General features: G+C 44.9%; 1 protein-coding gene across 1 annotated transcript in view; it reads left to right on the top strand.

The window, feature by feature from the left end:
• Positions 1-19,440: 19,440 nt before the first annotated feature.
• The window catches only part of PAPSS1 (3'-phosphoadenosine 5'-phosphosulfate synthase 1), a 49,347-nt gene continuing 46,385 nt past the window's right edge, over positions 19,441-22,402 (top strand). Inside the window, exon 1 of the mRNA XM_033160299.1 lies at positions 19,441-19,576. Coding sequence (XP_033016190.1) covers positions 19,517-19,576 — 60 coding nt within the window. The 5' untranslated portion in view covers positions 19,441-19,516. The remainder of the gene's footprint in view (positions 19,577-22,402) is intronic.

Consider the following 22,402-nt stretch of genomic DNA (forward strand, 5'->3'; position numbering starts at 1 on the left):
ATCAAAGCTGTTGGCAAGAAAAAGACCAATAAACTTTGTTCATATTTTTCCCCACCAATCTTTTAAAATAATTGAATGTGTTTCAGTCTCAGGAATAATAACTTAACTATCCATCTCTTTTAATGAGATTCTTCTTTCCAGTATATAGTATGTCTATTCTGATATACAGTTATTGCTAAGTATTATTCTGTTGTAAATTTTGACTGGCTAAATCTTCTGACCCTTCTAGGATTGTCATTTCTCTCAGCAAAGGATGTAGGTTGGTGGTGAGTGGGCTCTCGTTCATCCATATGTGTGTGTATTATTATTATTATTATTATTATTATTATTATTATTATTATTCTCCCTCCTTTTTCCCTGATGAGACTCAAGGCAGCTTACAGACAAAAACAAGAATCACTAAAACAGAAAAGTAAAAAAAACAAAACCAATTAAACATTGATAGAATTACAACTGTATACAAATATGAAGGTAAAGGTACCCCTGACCGTTAGGTCCAGTCGCAGACGACTCTGGGGTTGCGGTGCTCATCTCGCTCTATAGGCAGAGGGAGCCGGCGTTTGTCTGCAGACAGCTTCCAGATCATGTGGCCAGTATGACTAAGCCGCTTCTGGTGAACCAGAGCAGCACATGGAAATGCTGTTTACCTTCCAGCCGGACCAGTACCTATTTATCTATTTGCACTTTGACGTGCTTTTGAACTGCTTGGTGGGCAGGACCTGGGACCGAACAATGGGAGCTCACCCCATCACGGGGATTCGAACCACTGACCTTCTGATCGGCAAGCCCTAGGCTCAGTGGTTTAGACCACAGCTCCACCCGCGTCCCTGTATACAAATATAAAGACTATTAAAACCATTCCAATAATTACAATTAAAACAGCACGGAACTAGCCCTTTCATTAAAAACAGTTGGTTCCCAAAAGCCTGTTGGAAGAAGAAAGTCTTCAACTACCAGCAGAATGACAACAAGGAGGTAGCCAGTCTAGCTTCTCTAGGGCTGGAGTTCAAAAGTCTAGGAGCAGCCACCAAGAAGGCTCTGTCCCGCATCCCCACCAAACATGCCTGTGAGGGTGGCGGGATTGAGAGAAGGGCCTCTCCCAAAGATCTCAAACCCTGAGCAGGTTCATTTGAGGGAATATAGTGCTGTACTTAAGATAGCTTTGACACAAGCTGTGTAGGGCTTTATAGAAAATAACCAGCGCTTTAGATTGTGCCCGATAACAGATCAGTAGTTTGTGGAACTGTTGTACAAATTACTTAAATAGGACTTGGAAAAATGAAAGGGTCTATAATATTTAGATGTGAAATGCCAACTCTGGCTTATAGTTCTCAGGATTCTTTGGGAGAAGCAAAGATGATAAAGGATCTGAAAACCAAGCCCTATTTTTAATGGTTGGGGGAGTTGGGTATGTTGAGCCTGCAGGAGACTGAGGAGGTATGATAGCAATCTTCAAATATTTAAAAAGCTATCCATTGCAGTGCTATTTTTCTAGAAAAAGAGGTGCCAGAGCTCACCATGAACACACCCCTCATTCTCTTAGAATGACAATGCCACCCACCTGAGAAGTGCCGGAACTGAGTTCTTGTGAGTTGCTGACCACATGGAAGATGGAGCGAGCTTATTTTCTCCTGCTCAGTAGGCTAGGACCCGAACCAATAGCTTCAAGTTACAAGATTCCAACAACAACAACAATTTATCATTTAAAAGTTGCTCATCTGACTGGGTTGTCCCAGCCACTCTGTGCAGCTTCCAACAAATTAAAACACCAAACACAGCATAACATCAAACATTAAAAACTTCCCTATAAAAGACTGCCTTCAGATGCCTTCTGAAAGTCAGACCGTTTTTTATTTCCTTGACATCTGATGGGAGGGCGTTTCACAGGGCGGGCATGACTACTGAGAAGGCCTTCTGCTTGGTTCCCTACAACTTTCCTTCTCACAGTGAGGGAACTGCCAGAAGGCCCTTAGAGCTGGACCTCAGTGTCTGGGCTGAATGAAGGGGGTGGAGATGCTCCTCCAGGTATACAACTAAACACCAAGAAGAACTTTCTGACAATCAGAGCTGTTCAACAGTGTAATGGGCTCCCTCAGAAGGTGGTGGAGTCTCTTTCTTTGGAGGTTTTTAAACAGAGGTGGGATAGCAATCTGAGCTGAAATTCCTGCATTTCAGGTGGTTGGACGAGATAACCCTTGGAGTCAACTCTATAATTTAATGAAAGACTATCCAAGTGGTAAAAGTATGCCTTAAATGTATGGTTTGACTAAAAAAGAAACGAGAAAAATCCAACCTCCAAATAACGTCTTTGGTTTAAACTTGTTCATATATTGTTGCATCCTAAATCCTAAACGCTTTGCTTCAACAGCATTGCCCTTGTTGGTTTCTACTACAGGGAGTGGCAATAGTGAGTCACCTATTGTGGTAACCTACAGATTTGAGTGTGGTGGTAAGGAGAACAATACTGTTGAAGATGTAATCTTTTCCTAAGAACTATCTTATATAATAATGTCTCATATGACACCAGCTCCGATGGTTTGTTTGTTTACCTTCCACTTCTGAACCACTTCCCCGGTATGAGTGGGAGAGGTGCCACCAGGAAAGCTGAGCAGGAGAAATAAATAAGAGACTCTGTGTGTGTCCCTTTAGACTTTGTGCTGGGAGAACCCCACCAAATGTTGTTCCCTGTAGACCTGCATTGAGGGACTTGCTCTGCTTTCAAAGCATCCCTCATTTCTCACCTATTTGCATGTCTAGCAACCAACACATCTAACACCAAGGAGAAGGACCAAAGACTGCTCATGTTTAAGAGCCATGAAAGCAAGGGGTCAAGAATTAATGGGGGAATGGGACAAAAACTAGCACAACTAGCACATCAGCTACTACCTGGGTACAGGCAAACAACTACAGGGTTTGGGTGAACAGCATGGCTATTATGGAGTCTGTCCTGCCACAATCACCAAGTTGCTTGGAATGGAATTACTGTGATTCCAGTCCAGTGTCTGAACATCAGGTGAGCAGTTGGGTCCTACAGGTGCTGCAGCACTGACTATTACTTCTTCCCTTTATTTGCTGTCTTTCCCCTTACAAATAAAAGCTTTCTCCAGTGCAGGGCTGGCTGACCCATGAGGCAAGGGGATTCAAGGCGCCTCAAGTGGTAGGATCCATAGGGGCAATGGATTCTGATGTAGCTCTTTATTCTGCCTTGTCCCTGATGTCAATCTTCACTCCTGCCTTCTTCCCTGGTGGGAAGAGAGGTGCCATTTTGTGGTTTACCTCAGGTACCAAAATGTATTGGGCCAGGCTTGCTCCAGTGGACCTATGCTCAAGCAGAGAGAAAAGCAAAGAGTAGACTCAGGATTGAGGAGCATACTGGAGATAATTGCTGGTGTATTCTGCCACAGATTCTCTTAATGCAATAATAGGGCATTACTGGTGTATTTATTCTGCTTAATTGTTCTGTGATGCTTCCCAAATGCTGGAAGGGCTGCAGCAAAAGTAGGACAAACCCCGTCCCCCAGAACATTTGCAATATGAAAAGTTACAGTGGTACCTCTGGTTATGAACTTAATTCGTTCCAGAGGTCCATTCTTAACCTGAAACCGTTCTTAAGCTGAGGTACCACTTTAGCTAATGAGGCCTCTCGCTGTTCTCATCCTGAGGTAAAGTTCTTAACCTGAGGTACTACTTCTGGGTTAGCAGAGTCTGTAACCCGATGTGTTTGTAACCTGAGGTACAACTGTATTGGATTTCAGCAGAAAATAAAAGGATTTCCACTGATTGGAAATGAAGCCATATGACCACCCTAAAACCTTTGTAGGTGCAAAAAGTATTGAGAGGGGAAGCACATATGACTCCCCTTATACCAGCATGAGAATAATAAAAAGGATGTCTGGAGATGTCCAAAGTTAAGCTGGATGCTGTAAATGTCATGTGGTAAGGTAAAGGTAAAGGACTCCTGGATGGTTAAGTCCAGCCAAAGACAACTATGGGGTTGCGGCAATCATCTCGCTTTCAGGCCGAGGGAGCGTTTGTCCACAGACAGCTTTCTGGGTCATGTGGTCAGCATCACTAAACCGCTTCTGGCGCAACAGAGCACACGGAAATGCCATTTACCTTCCTGCCATAGCGGTACCTATTTATCTACTTGCACTGGCATGCTTTCGAACTGCTAGGTTGGCAGGAGCTGGGACAGAGCAACGGGAGCTCATTCCGTCGCAGGGATTCGAATCGCCAACCTTCTGATCGGCAAGCCCAAGAGGCTCAGTGGTTACCTTTAAATCTCAAATATGGCAAAATGGATAATTATATTTGTCGTCATGTGCTAGTAATTTCTTAGGGGGTAAAAACAAAACTTTGAAGAGTGTACCAAAATTAAAGACACAAGTTTTGGTTTCCTTTGAAATACAAGGAGATTTTCCATTTAAGGAAAAGATCATAGGGTTGAAATCTGGACGACTTCACTTAAATCCCCACCCCAATGAATGGTGCAACTTTTCCAAAGGCTTCCTTGTATGTGGGTAAAACAAATTCTCGAAATGAAGGGATTTGTTGCCACGTTTAAAAGGTCTGTTTTCCTTGGTTATAAGTGGAAAGAAGCAAGCAAATGTTATGTAATAGGCACAGTAGTAATGAAAGGGATCTTCAAGATGTGGTGACTGGCAGGAATGAATAAAGGTATCTGTTGAGAGCATTCTTTCTCAATGTGTAAGCACAACTGCTGGTTTCTTCATTTAGTGACCCTATTCAGGGTTGTGTCTACTGTCTGGTCTGCCTTGAGTGAGGGCTATACAAGAAAACGGGGGGGGGGAGCACACACCCAGTAATTAAAGCTTCTTCCATCCTAGTGCAGAACAGAAACTGACTAATTAGGGAGCAATTAAGCCCCTCTCCCTAGAATATTGCTAATCTCCAAGCCTCCCTGGAAAGGAAGCAATATAAGGGGCAGTACTTTCAAGGAATAAGCTTTTAATTAACATTGTAAGGTACCTTCGGTGAATGGTGCTTGCTTCAGAGAAAACATTATAGAAGGAGCATAAACATGAGGGAGGGAAAAAGTAAGACTATTGGTAGGGAGGAGAAATACAATTCAGTTGGCATTTAAATGTGAACCAACCAGATTAGCACCATTTGAAACAGCACGAGAACTAAAACACACCCATCCTCCAACATTTGCACTTCTCTGAATTTTGCAGGGCAGGGTTTGTTCTTGGCTACAGCTTGCATTTAGTGAGGAGGGGCCTTGACCATGAGTCCCACTTGGGACGGCATGCTAAGCCAAACCTTGGTTTAGTTTAGTTTAGCACAGCAGCAGGAAGGACACGGGGAAGAGTCTGCACGTGTTGCGTGATCCAGCTCATCGGCTGATCTTTTATAAGGCATCTTCCTGTATTCCTATTCAGCTAGACCTAGGTACTGAAAGAAGCCCTCAGACTCTGTTCCTTTGTGGGCTGGGCAAATATTTAAGCAACGTTCTAATTTTAACAAGGGTTGTTTAATACTCTTGAAGAACGGATTCATAAGGTCACCTTGTGGTGGGACTTCTATTTCTTGTCTCCCGTACCACTGCTAAAAGCGAGCAATTGAAAATTGGCTTCCCAAATATATTTCAAAGAACCCATCTGAAGCCTTTTCAGGGTGTGATAGCACAGAAAAGAACTCTGTATTGTACACACTGGGCATATCAAATAGCTCTGCACCCGCACACCCTCGCCTGATGACTCTGAAAAAGAAAACTATGTAGGGCCGTTGTGAAGAGAAAAGATATATATATAGTTCACATAATCTGAGCTATAAAAAAGTTACAAAAAGATAATAATGGCAATGATGGGTACTATAAGGGAAACAGAAGGAGGGCTTGCTCAGAAAATTAACATTAAGATGCTATATAGTAATCTAAAACAAAAAGGATGCAACAAAGAACAAACAGAACTAATATATGCTTATTAGAAGAAACAATGTGCAATTGCACCAAGTATTATCAAGGGAAAACAGTTCACAGAATGAGGATGTTTAAATGGCAATCGTCAGGTGAGCTCTCTTTATATTAACAGCGAGTTGAGGCCGAAAGAGGAATAGAGGGCAAATGTTTGGGCACCTGCGTTCTAGCAATTCTGCCAGAAAAAGAAAACATTTGGTCTTCTGATTCAAAGCTTTCTTTGTTCTTTAGCTTTTTACTAGCTTCTTTGATACCTCTTTGCCCTCCTTTCTTAAAAATTACTGGCAGGTTTCATTTCTCTCCCCCCCCCTCGCTCTGTCCTAGCATTTTGAAGTATGATTCCACATTATAATTTTCTGGAGAACAAAAGCTCCCTATTAACATACTTTTCTGCAGCACAGTGAAGGATTGCAATCTAATTTCAGAGAGATATTTGATTAAAATCTGATCAGTAAAGTCAACAACCTTCGAACATACAGCATAAAGGTATACAAGGGAATTGGCCAGGTAGAGTTAGGACCGCCCACACTCACAATAGAGGGTGTAACTTACCTGTTGGTCCTCAGTCAGCTCCTGAACTTCCCCCACCCTTCCCTCCCTCAATTTATGCCTTCTTTCGCAGTTTAACCTTCTTCTTTACAGCTATGCAGGCGCTGCTGTGGTCCTAGATGGTCACCGTTGAGGGACTGGGAAGGAATTCCCCTGCATTGGCAGGTTTTGCCTTCCCCGTAGCAAAACGTCACAACTTTGGCGGTTTGTAGGTCTTGGGCGGAATCCTTTAGTCTATCTTCTCTCAATGGGGGTGGGGTGGGGTGTGTGAAGCAGTGACCCACGCCCCCCCTGTGGCGGCAATCCCAGGATTCCCCGTTAAAGGGGTTATTTTGAGGGGAGGCACTGGCCATATGCCAATGGGTTGTTAGTGCTCTCCCCTACGATGCGTTGAAATGTGAGGTGATCTCTCTGCTTGACCAGACTTCTCCAGAGTGAGCCCAATCCCCACACACTTTGGATAACCCTGATGTTCCCCAGCTCCCCGGCTGGGGTCTGGGAAGGATAAACATCCAATGGCTAAGCCAAGGTCTTCCTCCATCTGAGAATTTAATAAAGTTGCGGCCAATTTTGGGTAACACGTTGTCAGGTGTCATTATTCCTCCCGGGGCTTGGAGGGGGGGTCTCTGCCTGTCCACGCAAATAGTAATTTGCACTTTGAAAAATATATATCTTAGGAACATAGGTAACTGCCTTAAACTGAGATCAGTTCCAGATTGACACCATTTTCAGGTGGGATTCAATTAGCACATGTGGCATAGTGGTTAAGAGTGTTGCACTAGGGCCATGAAGCTCTCTCTTTTTGTAATTTTCCCAATCTTACATTCACTTCTCCACATCAGTTTGCACTTTGTCTCTTTTTAAAAGCATGTCTTCACCAGCATTTTAGTGCAAATTTCTCCAAATATATACATTTTGTATGCCATTTTGCCTAATATATAGGACACATTTTTGTAAAGCATTTTCCCCTGATATAATGCATTTTCATATGTTATTTTTGCTAACATATATATTTATAAGCACCCTTTACCCTAGTATATGCATTTACTTGACTGAAGAACCGCATCACAAAGTTCAGAGAAGTGTGGATTTCAAAGGATGGCTGAGTTTTGGTCCATATGTTGTTTTAGAAATGTGAATTAGGTAGGTTCACCTTTGAAGGCAAACTGAATTGAATATCCCTCCCCTCCTTAGCTGTGCACTCTGAGAAAAAGCTGACTTTAGAACGCAGAGGCTGTTAGCTGTACCAGACCCCTGGAGCCAAACTGTTTGCCTGGTTTCTATAAGCAACTTTAAGAGATGATGATGATCGATTCTCCACTGGTGTTCAGAGGCTGAACGTGATGACATTCAGATCCTTTCCAGCTTCACGTTGGACATGCCTGCATTTACTCCCCTGTTATCTCTATTCTTAGAGATATGGATGCTTTTTCAAATCTCTTTAAAAGGGATATGAAATAAACTGTTTATCCTTCGAAGATAAATAGGTGTTCCAGAAGTGTTCTGCTTTATACAAAGAAGCACGGAAGCCAGCGACAAGACGTTCCAAAGAGCGAAGATGGAAAGGAAGGTGAATTAAGGGGCAATGCGAATGGTGGAAGATTGGACAGGGGGTGGGGATCCAGTTTGGAAGGAGAAATGATTGCAAGCATTTTTGGCTTTGGAATGGAGAACGGAAAAAGAAACAGAGGAGAAAGTATTTGGAAGAAGCATCTAACCGACCACAACTAACCAATATTTTTTGTGAACATTTATCCTCCGCTGGGAGCTATTCTACACAATGTTGCTTTTTTTTGGAAGGGACAGTGAGCTCTCAGTATGATCTCCTGCTACCTGATTCCATTGGGACTAGTTATAGGCCAACACCTGCTGATGGCTGTTGCCCACGGCATGTTTTTAAAAACAAACAGTCCCTCTCCAGGGTCTTGTCGACCAGGCAGTTTCTGTTATGTAGCCAGTATTCCCCCCCTGAGAGTTGGTACTTAAAGATCTAACCCCAAACAAGTTATGGACTCTTGTTGCCTTAGGAAGGACTGTCAACATTCCGTGTGTGTACATTTTGTAGACTCCAGAAACAAAAGCAGAGCACACAGTGAACCAAAAAGAACACAATGTGAAAAGACTGTCAGAAATTGTTCCGGGTGGTGACAAATTTCTGTTTTTGCAGAAAATTTATATATATGTGTCTTGACTAATTCCAGCATACCAAAATCTGGAAACATCCTGCGGAAACTGTAGGAACAATATTTTTTTTCTAATGATTTTGGGAATAAAGATAGTGGATAATAGTCCGGTGATGCATCCAAGGAAAGTCAGCCTAGAATGCAGGAATGCATAGAAAACCATTTGTTTACATTGTGACTCATTACATCTGCCCTTCTGTGACTTGTATGTAAGAGCAAGAAAGAAAGGGTGGGGAGGGAAGGAGACTATGCAGCTGGAGGAGGTCCAGGAGCCAAGGGGCTCATCCGAGGTTGCTATCTGTGCTGAAGGTTCAGGCAGTCAGAAAACGATGACAGGAGACAACCATGCTGCAAATCCTATGGGGGTGCTTGACCTGGAAACTATGATTAATTCCAGGCCAGGAGAAGGAAACAGGAAAGCTGATGACAAACAAGGAGAAAGAAAAAGGAAATGGCAGGCTGGAAAATGCTTTAAAAAGTGGCCAAAGGCAGGGAGGGGTGAATCCTGCTTCAGCTCTGAAGGGAAAGTTAGGGAAGAGGTGAATAAAGGATGGTTGTTGACCCTCTTTCCTCCCTTCCAGTAGAGAAGGAGGCTTCGATCCTGTAGGTGCTGCTTCTCAAGAGCCTCCACCACAGGGAAGACTCTTCAGAAGCAGCAGGATGCAGGGGGTTTGATCCTGAGGAGGTGCTGCTTCTTAGGAGCCTTCCCTAAGGGGTCTGGGGTGACTGGTGCACCATCCAAATCAGAGTTTTCTTCAGACCAACACTGGGGACCTGAAGCAGTGAGAAAGACACTGATCACCTTCCACAAGTTGGATGGCAAGCTTCTGAAATGGGAAGCCTTCCTGCTATGTATGCCAGTAGGTTAAAATTAGGTTTAGAGAGCCAATGTGGTGTAGTGGTTAAGAGTGGTAGACTCGTAATCTGGTGAACCGGGTTCGTGTCTCCACTCCTCCACATGCAGCTGCTGGGTGACCTTGTGCTAGTCACACTTCTTTGAAGTCTTTCAGCCCCACTCACCTCACAGAGTGTTTGTTGTGGGGGAGGAAGGGAAAGGAGAATGTTAGCCGCTTTGAGACTTCTTTGGGTAGTGATAAAGCCGGATATCAAATCCAAACTCTTCTTCTTCTTCTTCTTCTTCTTCTTTTGACACTGCACTGGAATGCAGATGGCCCCTTCTCTAGATACTAACTATCAGTTCCTTAAGAGAGTTGTTGAATATTCTTTTAACACTGACTGGAGGCAAACTTGGGGGCCCATTCACTGTTGTTCTACAAATCTGAGGGAGAATGAAAGGTTTTGCTTCCTGCTATAGAAGCCGATTTGCTTCAAGTATGCTCTGCTTGTGTATTTATTATGTGAAACAAATATAACAAAGACATCCAGCATCTCCGCTACTCTCTCCGCCAAGGAAAACTAAGTCCTGCAGTGATATCTCCGGCTTCTTACCACCTGGGGAAGAGGGGCTTGCATAACTTCATGAAAGTAGAGGAGACAGATGCTTTTATAAAGTTTCACATATATATGCTATGTGATCATTTCAGTTTGTTCTCTGATGAAAAATAGATCATGCACATTGATGAACAATAAATAGATAGGAGGTGAATTCAGTCTGCCCTGCCCTTGGATTATAGCCTCATAAATTATTGTTTGAACGATGCTTTGATCACATCTTTCAGTTTGACCCTTGGTTAAACTTCATCCCTATGAAATGCTATGTTTTTCACACTTATGAAAAATAACATATTACGCTCAATATTTGTACGAAGCGCTTCATGCTGGAATTCCGGACGTATAGGGGCAAGGTGGAAAAACATCATCTTTAAAACATGACTTTGAAAAGGAATATTTGATAACCGAAACTGCTTGAACCTTCACAGCTAGAGAACTGTTGTGGAGGCAGGTTTTTAAGTTTTCTAATTTAACTGGTTCTAATTCATTGGCTGTGAAGTTACTATTATCCAACATGAGCCATTCGGAACTGGCAGGTTACAAATCTGAGAGTACTGTCACTGTTTTGCAGGAGTGGTTCAAGAATGTACTGAGACTTCATGTTTCTGCATTTGAAGCGGTTTGAAAGACTCCAGTCATATCTGCACCATACATTTAAAGCAGTATCATACCACTTTAAACAGTCATGGCTCCCCCTACCTTCCAAATCTGGAAATTATAGTTTATTAAGGGTGCTGAGAGTTGTTAGGAGATCCCTATTCTCCTCACAGACCTACAGTTCACAAAAGAAGAAGAAGAAGAGTTTGGATTTGATATCCCGCTTTATCACTACCCGAAGGAGTCTCAAAGCGGCTAACATTCTCCTTTCCCTTCCTCCCCCACAACAAACACTCTGTGAGGTGGGGGGGGGCTGAGAGACTTCAAAGAAGTGTGACTAGCCCAAGGTCACCCAGCAGCTGCATGTGGAGGAGCGGAGACACGAACCCGGTTCCCCAGATTAGGAGTCTACCGCTCTTACCCACTATCCCACACTGGCTCTCACAGAGTGGTTTAACAGTCAATCCCTCTTCCTAGGGGATTCTATAAATGTAGCTTTGTGAGGGGAAAGGGGGTCTCCCAGCAACTCTCAGCACCCTGACTAGCTAATTATCATTTATTTTATGATGGAGTAGGGAGCCTCTTCCCTGTGGGCCAAATACAGCACTTCAGCCCACTGTAACTGGTCCTTGGGATGGTCGCTGTGCCATACCACTTACCAAGCTCACTCTGTACTCTTGAATACTCTTGCCTGGTTGGAAAGTTTCCTTGAACTATGATGAGGCTTCTTGCTTAACTGGATTGAGAGATAGAGAAGGGATGTAGAAACACCTGGCTTCTGCACAGCTGGAATGGAGCCCACAGTACAATGATAAATCACAGTCATTGCTCCACTTCCCTATACCTCTGACCCTGCCCAACACTGGCATATAAATCCCTGGTAGGTCTCCCACAGGAGAATGCAGTCCTTGTGCTGGAAAACATATCCTAGGCCAGTTTATGATGTCTTCCCACCCATTATTAATGCAGTTAAAAGTGGGCTATAACTTTTGTTTTCATAACCAACAAGCACAAAGTTAAATCACTGCTGAGGTGCACTCACAATTGTGAGGCCTGGGGAGAAATGTAGAAGTTCAGTGTGTGAGCTCTGATGAGTCACAAAGACCTGGGTTTGAATTCCACTTCTGCTCCCAAGAAAAGGCCAAAGGGGTGCAGGAGATATGCTCTTCCTTTAGCTTCCCTCCCTTTCCCCTGCCACAATGTGGTCTTCCTGAGCCTCTCAATGAATCGTTTGAATTACTGGGATGGTGGTTCGATACACATTCTCCAAACACAAAGCCTGCCCATCCACAACTTGCAATAGCTTTGGGGGTCAAATGTGGACTTGGGGTGTGCAGCACTCAATTTCCCCTCCTTTGTTTTGAAGTTTCATAGTCATAAGGATTTTTTTTTTTTACATGGAAACATGCTCTGTCTTACAGTTGCTTTTTAAGGCTTGCATTGGGTTGCTCCAGGTCATCCTTGAAAGAGGACTTTTCTACTAAGGGTATGGCAGAGCCACACAGTGCACTGGCACCACCAATCCAATGCTTGTTAGTGGACCTGCATGGCCCCGACCTCAGGCCCACCCCAGAACCATTCAGATAAGCAGCAACAACACCAGTGTTGACTCCACCCTACTCTTGTCTTTTCCATTTCAGAAGGTGTAAGCAGAGATGGAAAATGGCCTTTGTCTTAGACAGACCTTAGATAGACCTTTGCCAGCGAAACTTCCCAGACAAAATGGAGACTTCAGACACAAGGTATGGGGTCCCACAATGGTGGCAAACTGATGTTCTCTGGCAACATTTGTGATGGGCTATAATTTTTTTCCTTTATTTATTTTGTGGTAAGGAACTTGGCTATAATGGACAGAAGCCTCCTTAGACAATATTACTTGGATTATTGTGAGCAGAAAGGAGAAGAAGAAGAGTTTGGATTTGATATCCTGCTTTATCACTACCCGAAGGAGTCTCAAAGCGGCTAATATTCTCCTTTCCCTTCCTACCCCACAACAAACACTCTGTGAGGTGAGTGGGGCTGAGAGACTTCAAAGAAATGTGACTAGCACAAGGTCACCCAGCAGCTGCATGTGGAGGAGCGGAGACACGAACACGGTTCCCCAGATTATGAGTCTACCGCTCTTTACCACTACACCACACTGGCGTGGGGGGTGGTTATTGCTACTGCAGCTCATCCTTCATGCTGCCCTAACTCCCACCGTACAGTCTTCGGTCTCCTCTTAGCACTGAGTGATGACAACTGCTCTGATGCATTCAATACAAGAGCATCACAGACCACCAGCAGACAACCAACCCAAATATGAGAGCAAAAGTGTCTTCAGAGCACATTTAAAGATGTTTTTCCACACCTGCCTAACAGCACATTTTGTACTTATTCTGTTATACAACCTAATCTTGGAAAGGACCTCACATTTATTTATGTCTGTCTGCAATGGAAAATACTGTCAAAAATGCTGACCTGGGAGTGGATATGAAAGCAGGCTTAATTCCTTTGGTTTTGTTCATACCAGTGGCCTCCTTTTCCAACACTTTGAGGATAAGTGAATATTTTTGAAACTTAAAACATATAACTAACATCAACATAGAAGGAAACATTCTAAAGAATTCGAGTATGTATATATTTATTTCACATTCCTTAAAAAAAAACCTCCTATTAAAATATTCCTTTTATAGTATTCAACTAGAATTTACTCAGAATAGGCCCAGTGAAAGTAATGAACAAGTTTGATTCATTAATCTCAATAGATCTGTTCTGAATAAAGCTTAGTTGAACACCACCCAAAATGCTTGCCTCTGGATCAAAAATAACCTCGGCCTTGCGGACTAAATGTGACCCTCCACAGATGTACCCAGAGATCAAAAGAATTTGTTTCTCTGTGTAACTACGGCAGTCCAAATGATATGTGCTCAGAAATGGAGGGAGGGAACAGTACCAACGAGGGAGGAGAAGCTGACGAAATTGATGGAGTATGTAGAATTAGCAAACCTAACTAACAGAATAAGAAAGCAGGAAGAAAGAGTTTTTAAAGAACATGGGGAAATGTTTGTAGAATATCTGACGAATCATTGTAAACAGGTTAAAACGTTAGCTGGATTAGAGTAAATTCAGCAGAATAAATGAAGCAGAGATCCAGTGAGAAAGGAAATCTATCTATCTATCTATCTATCTATCTATCTATCTATCTATCTATGGAGCAATTAGAATATGCAGAAGCAATGAATAACTACAAGGAACCATGGGGGGGGGGAGAAGTCAATGATCAATGTATTGTCGTATTGGTTAATGATATATATATGCCCCCCAGGCCTCTTATTGTGACTCTTTCCAGGCAACACTGCTTCCCCCTCTCCAGGCCACACACCTCACTGGCTGTGCTTTGCTTCCTCCTTGAGCATTTTTGCCTGTCTGGAATATGCCCTTGAACTCTGATAACGCCTCTTGCTTGCCTGGATGGAAGGTAGATTGGAGTGGGTTTGAATATGTAGAAACCAGCCTACTAGGCAAAGGTCAACTGCTGCTCCCACTTTGGTTTCTTGCCCCACCTCCCATTGGCATGTGGCCTCCATTAGGTTGCCTAGAACAGAATGTGTGTTGTAGCCCTGTGCTGCCAGCCACAGCAGAGCTCAGCGGAGGGAGAAACCAGCCAACCAGCCAAGTCTCGGGGGGTACCTGCCTGGAGGCAGAGTCCATATACAAGGTCCAGTCCAGCCCTGAGGTCAGGAGTAACTCAGTTCACATAGTCAGACGATATGGTGGTCAAGAATACCAAGGGTCCAAAGTCACAAGAAGCAAGGAGCAGCAAGGTCTGGTCAGGAAAGACAAATGTTGTTTCCAGCAACTGAATGAGGCTGGAAACCCTGCTGAAGAAAGCTGGAGCCTGCTGGTTCTCATCAGGAGCAAGAAGGCTTATCAGTAGCATGGGGAGTCACTTCACCTTCTGCTCCTTCAGGCTGCTGCTCAGCAGGTGAAGCTGTCTCCTGGCCCATGACAATGTGGCCCTTGGGGTAAAAATGGTTCCCCACCCCTGCAGTCACCCATGAACTACCTTAGGCAGCTGGGCAGGACGACTCACCTCTCCATCACCTGATACCATTACAGCATCAGATAATTGACAGATGAGTGACTCCGCCCACCTGTCAAAGTTAGCCCATGAGGGTGGGGAGATGAAGGTCTGGCCCACTGGTCCAGAAAGGACCCCCCCCCCCACTTCTTAGAGATCAACAACCTGTCTGAAGTGAGCCTCAGATTAAACCTAGAAACTACCTGAGATCTTCCAACACCTCTCCCCTGTCCCGCGAAGATATCTGATCATTTTTCTGAGACAGCTTCCAATGATTTAATTGCCCATCTCCCACCTGTTCTAGTCTGTCTCTAAGTAGTGCCCACAAGGCAAGATATTTCCAGCACCTTGGAAAGCTCCAATTGAACAACTTGCTCTGGTGAAGGTTGAACTGAGGCCTTAGAAGTCCCTGCCTCCCCTAAGCTCCAGCTCCCTCAGTCAATGCAGTTTTGTCTCAGCCCAGGGGTACTGCCTGTACACTCCTCTCTCTTGGAATGATATTCGGGGGCAGTTTCTGGAAGGGGGGGGGCGTCTATTTTTCAACAAAACTAAAGGCAGCTTCTCTTACTTTGCCCAGGCCTCTGGTTTCTGAATCCCCAGATACATGAATGACCATGGAAACTTGCAAGTTGCAAACAGATGACTGTAGACCCAGCCAAAGTTTAATACTTCAAAGCCCCATAGATTTCCCCCTACTGAAATCAATGGGGCTTCAAGTGATTCATTTTGCATGGGTGGTGCCCTATTTGGTGTTTGTGGTGAGGGAATACGGCTGAGTGCATTTCTGTAAGAATGCAATCTTTTAAGTTTCTTAGATGTCCTCACCCATCACTGTTTCTCTCTTTTCTTTTCCTGTTGACTGTTATTATTAATCATGATCACTTTCAGGATGAGGAGGCTCAGAGACAATTGCCCGGACCCACAATTTCAATGGGATGAGTCAAAACTAGGCAAAAACCTACTTTCCATATTCCAAAGGTTATCTAAAACTATCATTACTTATCCTAAAATGCTGCATTTACATAATTAAAACCCATGTAGGCTAATTTTAACATTGCGTCCTTATGATCTTTTTTTTCGTGTGACAAGAACATTAAAATACATTGCTGTGATTGTTGAGTTTTACTTAATAGTGCAAGAAATCTTGAGGGACATTTGCTATAAATAAATGGAGATAAAACTCAAGAGGCCAGCATTATACCCCTCTAGAAATAGCATCCTAGCTTTTCTTAAAAAAAAAAAAGTTTGAGTGACCTCTAGTGGAGAACACATACCAATACAGAAATTAAATTGCTTGCAATCTCTCCTGCTCTAAGATGGGTTACCTTTTCAACACTTCTGCAAAACAGCTACAACATGCAAATGGGAAAAATATATGCAGTTTCTTTCTTATAACAACATCTAAAATGAGACGATAGCCCAGCTGGGAAAAGCCTAAGGAATAAAGGTGTTTTTAACACTCCTTGAGAGCACCCCACTGCAAGTGCCTCCGATATAGCCGGAGGGGGGTGTTCCAAAATCTGTCCCGAATCTCCCATACTTGTGCTCCCTTGGATAAGACTCTGGGTTCTAATATTGTGAGAGGGGAAGAGAAAACATCTCTGTATCATTCATTTTCTTCACATTGTGTAATGTTTTGATCACTGCATCTTATTTAGACCCTCTCTGGGGAAAGTGTGAACAATGGAGAATGTGGACAGAGAAGTTTCTCTCTCTCATAACACTCTAACTTGTAGACATCCAAGGAAGCTGAATGCTGAAAGATAAACTGAATTTCTAAGCAAGGATCTGAGAATAATCTAAAGCACAATGATTTAGCAGTGCACTAAAATATCCTAATATTGTCGACTACTCAGACTAGACCCACTAAAATTAATGTACATAATTTACCTAACCTTAACTGTTAATTTTAGAGGATCTATTCTGAGTACAAATTAGTTGAATACCACTCTGGTTTAGGAGGTCAGTCTGTGAAGAATTCTGATTGTAAGCAAACCACAAATGTCAAATCTTATTAAATTTAGATTAATTACATGTGATTATTTAATCATATTGAATTTAGATGAATGACCTTTAATACATTTTAATTACACTTCTCACAATCGGCATTGTAAAAGGGCAAAGAATGAGAAAAGTTTATCTAATGTAAGAAAAATGTGTGTTGAAAGAATTCTCAAATAATCAATAATTTTTGGAAGCTTGTTTTCCACTGCTACTGAGCTATTTAATGACTGCTGTAAGGGGATGAAAACTTCAGGAAAGCAGGCTTAGGTGTTAAGAAACAACTTCCTGTTAAAAAGCGACTAGCCAATGAAAGTGGTTGTGCAGTTACATATTGTTTTTCTTTGTGGAGACGTTCAGCAAGGCGGTAGATCAGCCTACACTGGTTTAGAAGCGATTTTTCCTTTAAAATTCTGTCACGCTTGCAAGAGCCTGGTGAACCCCTGAAAAATCTCCCCATTTTTCATTTGCAGGGGGTTGGACTAGCTGACGCACGGGATCCCTTCCAAATCTACAATTATATGATTCTATGGAAACAGTGCTCACTAGAAGGACAGATCCTGAAGTTGAGGCTCCAGTACTTTGGCCACCTCATGAGAAGAGAAGACTCCCTAGAAAAGACCCTGATGTTGGGAAAGATGGAGGGCACAAGGAGAAGGGGACGACAGAGGATGAGATGGTTGGACAGTGTTCTCGAAGCTACTAACATGAGTTTGGCCAAACTGAGGGAAGCAGTGAAGGATAGGCGTGCCTGGCGTGCTATGGTCCATGGGGTCACGAAGAGTCGGACACGACTGAACGACTGAACAACAATGGAAACAGGCAAATCTTTCCGATTTCCCTGCAACAAGTACATATCTCTGAAAGTGCTTCAACAATGGGACGTGCCGATGCATTTGCACCACACCAAGCTCAGCCCGCTCAACCTCCCCGGGAGCAGCTGTGGTACAACCGAGTGGAGATGCGGGGAGTGGTGCACAGGGCCGGATTTAGGTTTTGATGAGGCCCTAAATTACTGAAGGTAATGGGGCCCTATATATGTCCAGCTGTCCTTTGTCAACAACCAATTGGTGTAGTGGTTAAGAGCGGGGGACTCGTAATCTGGGGAACCGGGTTCGTGTCTCCGCTCCTCCACATGCAGCTGCTGGGTGACCTTGGGCTAGTCACACTTCTCTGAAGTCTCTCAGCCCCACTCACCTCACAGAGTGTTTGTTGTGGGGGAGGAAGGGAAAGGAGAATGTTAGCCACTTTGAGACTCCTTCGGGTAGTGAAAAGCGGGATATCAAATCCAAACACTACTGTTTTTTTTGCGTTGAATATATGCTATATGGTAATTTATGGACCTAATAGGTATCTAAAGCCATTTGCCACTGTTGATATAAAGGTAAAGGGACCCCTGATCATTAGGTCCAGTTGCGGATGACTCTGGGGTTGCAGCGCTCATCTTGCTTTATTGGCCGAGGGAGCCGGCGTACAGCTACCGGGTCATGTGGCCTGCATGATTAAACCGCTTCTGGCGAACCAGAGCAGCGCACGGAAACGCCATTTACCTTCCCGCTGGAGCGGTACCTATTTATCTACTTGATGTGCTTTCGAACTGCTAAGTTGGCAGGAGCAGGGACCGAGCAACGGGAGCACACCCCGTTGCGGGGATTCAAACCGCCAACCTTCCGATCGGCAAGCCCTAGGCTCAGTGGTTTAGACCACAGCGCTTTATTTTATTTTATTTGTTTTTTTATCTTGTATTTTGGAAATGTTGATCTTTTTTTTCCTTATTTTTTTGGGGGGCCCCAAGCTATAGCTTGTTTAGTTTATACCTAAATCCAGCACTGCGTCAGGCCGCTCAACCTCCCAGGGAGCAGCTGTGGTACTACAACAGACCTCACTTCTCTGCATTGCATGATCCGCTACCGTCTAGCTCTGTGTGTGTGAGGGGGGGGGGGCGCAATGCAAATTATATTTTGAAGGCTAAAAAGAACTGTAAGGCTGGGATATAAATGCAACAGAGGTTGCTCAGCTGCCTTCCTCCCACCTCCGCCTGTCCTTCCACCACCACCAGCAGGCAAAAGAGAGCAGCGCCGGCCAGGCTAGAGGGGCAAACCCGGAAACACTGGTCCGCATCCGCCGCTGCTCCTCCTCCTCCTCCTCCTCCCCTTTCATAGGCCGGAGCCGTCTTAGACGCCGCCCTCCCCCGCCTCGCGCATTTCCCGCCCCCGCCCTCGTCTTCTCTCGCGTCTTGCAAGGCGCGCCCGCGCGGAGAGAGGCAAGCGCTGTGCAGCGTGGCAGTCAAGAGTTGCGCGCGCCCCCCGTGCGCGTGGCCAGAGCTCGCTCTCTCTCACTCCGCCCGGCCGCCTTATCCTCGCTCCTCCCCTTTCGGTCCCTTCTCCTCCTTGGCTCGCGCCCCACCTACTCCACCCGTCTCCGTTTCACCAGCCAGCCAGCCAGCCAGGCAGGCGCAGGCGCGCGCGCGCAGCTCGGGCAAAAGCCTCTCAGCGCCAAGCCGGCATCTCCGAGCAAGCAGCAGCAGCAGCATCCTCCCCTCCCCTCACGCCTCACCTCCTCTCTCTCTCTCTCTCTTGCTCCCTCCCCTACCCTCGCCTTCAGGCCCCGCGCCGAATCCTAGCTCTCAGCGCGCGCGCCTTGCCTCTACGCTCGCCCTTCCTTTCTGTCCCCGCACCTCCTCCTCCTCCTCTTCTTCTGCCAACATCCCCGGCGTCCCGGGCTCACTTGCAAATGGATTTGCCCGCGAGCCACTGCAAAAAAGTCAAGCTGAGCAACAAAGTGCAGAGTTGGGTAAGTGGTTTTTTTGGTGTTTTTTATTTTTTAAGCTAGCTGCAGTTTGGCAAAATAGCGCACCTGGTGGCCCCTTCCCAATGAAGAAAACAGTCGAAAGAGAAAAGAGGAAGGGGGAGAAGGATGCCGCCCTTTCGTTCCTGCCGGGATGCGGCTTTGCTTGAGCAACCTTTTGGCGTGGAGGTTTTTGCCGCTGGCTGCCGGAGGCTCGAGTGGGGCGAGCGCAATGCCTTGCAGCGCCTCTCTGCGTTTGCACAAGATGGGGCAGGCTTGGGAAGTGGGTGGAGGGAATAATAATGCAGTCTGCTTGGGATACGAAGAAGCCTTGTTCGCTCGGCAGGAGGATCGCATTTCAGTAGATTTCACTGACGTGTCTGCATTTATTTTTTTTGCTTTGAGGGAGGGAAAAAGAGAGGAAGGCAATTCATCTCTTCGCTCTCCTCGCTGCAAATGTCTCTGGTGTAGCCTGTCGTTATGAATGAGATTAAATATGCCAGTTCTCCGTTGCTAAGAGTGGCCTTACAGTGCCGTGTTTGCTTTAAAAGTTGTGGGTGGCAAGCATAACTGTGATGCAGAGGAGCATGTAACCTCATTCAGCATCATTTCCCCCCCTCTCTTTTTTCCTCCTTTTTCTTCATGTCTATTGGAGGAGGAAAGGAGTGGGATCTCAAGAGTACAATGTGAGCATTCATAAATCTTGGGCAGCCCCAACACTGAAGTTCTTTGTGGGTTGCCTGTTGAATGAGAGCACTGTGGAAGGAGGCATGAACAAACTTGGGTTTTAATTGCAAAGGTGCCAACAGGTCAATTTACAGTGCTGGCCAAAGGCTAGGAAACTACTGGGGGCAGTGGTGGAAAGAGGCCTTTGCTAGAAAAGAGGTGGTGGGTTTTGATGACATAATAAATAGCTGTAATTATGGGGGGGGGGAAGGTGTGTTGCTTTCTTAATGGATGATTCTAAAAGCTTTATCATGATACTTTTCAAGTGGAAGAAAAAATAGGTAGAAATTTAAAAGGCGTCCCTTACCTATTTCATGTCAAAGATTCTGCTTTAGAAAAAAGGACTAGTCTTGTGATGTGTGTTTAAACATTCATTGTGAGACCTAGAATCTGGCCATGTGGAACTGCCCGGTACCACCAAGCCAGTGGTCCATCTGCCTCAGTATTGTCTACACTGACTGGCAACAGCTCTCCAGGGTTTCAGATGGGGAAGTTTTTCCCAACCCTTCCTGGAGATGCTGAGGATTGAACTTGGGACCTCCTTCTTGCAAAATAGATGCTCTTCTACTCTGCTATAGCCTTTCCTAAAGGGCTGTCAAGGAGGGTGGGGTTGGGAAGTTGAGGTGATGCAGAGAGCATGTTATTGGCGGTTAGAATTCCTTGATGGTCTGCCTTCAGTTGGTTAGAGCGTGGCGCTGGTAAGGCCAAGGTTGCAGGTTCAATCCCTGTTTGGGACATCTGTATATTCCTGCATTCCAACTCTATGATTCTAAGGCCAGAATGAAGTCTGAAATGAGCGTTGAATAACACTAACCTCAGATTCTTGCTTGAATTCCATAGCTTCTTCTGATATGCCTCCTATAGTAGCACTTTAGCTAAAAGGAAAAGTGTTCCTGAGGAAAACATGTAGCCCAGAAGAGCAGCTGGAGTGCTCTTAGTTCACATAACCCTTAGCTAAATCATGGCTTAGCACAGGGGTTGCCAACCTTTTCAGGCCTGTGGGCACTTATGGATTTTTGAGTGAGTGCTGTCAATGCCACTCCTTCTGGTCACTTTTCTCCCCATCCCCTGACCAGATCAGTTTCCATCCCCCCAGAAGGCAGAAACAGAGATTGTGCATGTGCTTCACTTTTTCAAGGAATCTGGGTAAAACTTGAACCCAGCAGAATTGACCTGAGCCTTGAAACGCCCAAAATAATTCATGGAGGAAGTGGGAAAGAATGCCACTCTTGCAACTTTACCTTCAGTTCCATGTACATTTTGAGGGAGAAAATGTTAATCACTTCCATCACCACATGACCAAGGGGGCATTTGGACGGAGGCTTTGCAGGGGCTAGGAAAAGACTCTAAGGGTGCTGTGTTGGGGAACTGACTTAGTATAAGCATGTGGGTTCCTAGAGAGAAGTTCATGACCACTTCTCGCCTCCCCTGGTCCTGCTACTGTCTTGCAATCTGTGGCAGAGACATGGTTTGACTTACTGTACCTTTGAAACCAGACTCGTCTTTTGTCTCCTACAGACAAACCATGAGCTCTAAATGAAGAACAAGCCACGGTTACATCTCATAGTTCGTCATGTGACAAACCATGAAATCAGAGGCTCTAAGCTCCTGGTGGGGAACCTTTTTGGCCTGGGGTGCCAGATCTTTATTTCACCCCCCCCCCCCGCCATGCCAACTTTGACCAGAGGGCAGCAGCACCCTTAGTTGACATTAGGCGACTGATAGTTGGGTAGCTCTGCCCACCTTTCAAAGTGGACCCATGGTGGCGGGTTCTGCTTCATCCACAGGAAGCATGTTGGCAGAACAGCAACCAGTTAATGAGTGGAGGGTTTGGTCTTGCTTTCTGCAGGGGTCTGCTTCACCCTTCAGTTCCCCACCCCTGCTCTAAATCACACCTTGGTTCTGCCCCTGACTCTGTAATTTTTTAAAAAGTAAATTTTCTTAGCTCAAGTGAAACAAATTATTCCACCCAGCGTTCAAAAAACTCACCTGGCACCAGTCACATTGCACGACAGGCAACTGGCCTTTTGCAAGCAAGAGGAGAGATGTCTGGTTGCCAGGTTTGGTGGCTAACATTTCCATCTGGCTGGCTGGCGATGCTGCACC

Source organism: Lacerta agilis, chromosome 9 (genome assembly GCF_009819535.1).
Source record: "Lacerta agilis isolate rLacAgi1 chromosome 9, rLacAgi1.pri, whole genome shotgun sequence".
Lineage (NCBI taxonomy): Eukaryota > Metazoa > Chordata > Lepidosauria > Squamata > Lacertidae > Lacerta > Lacerta agilis.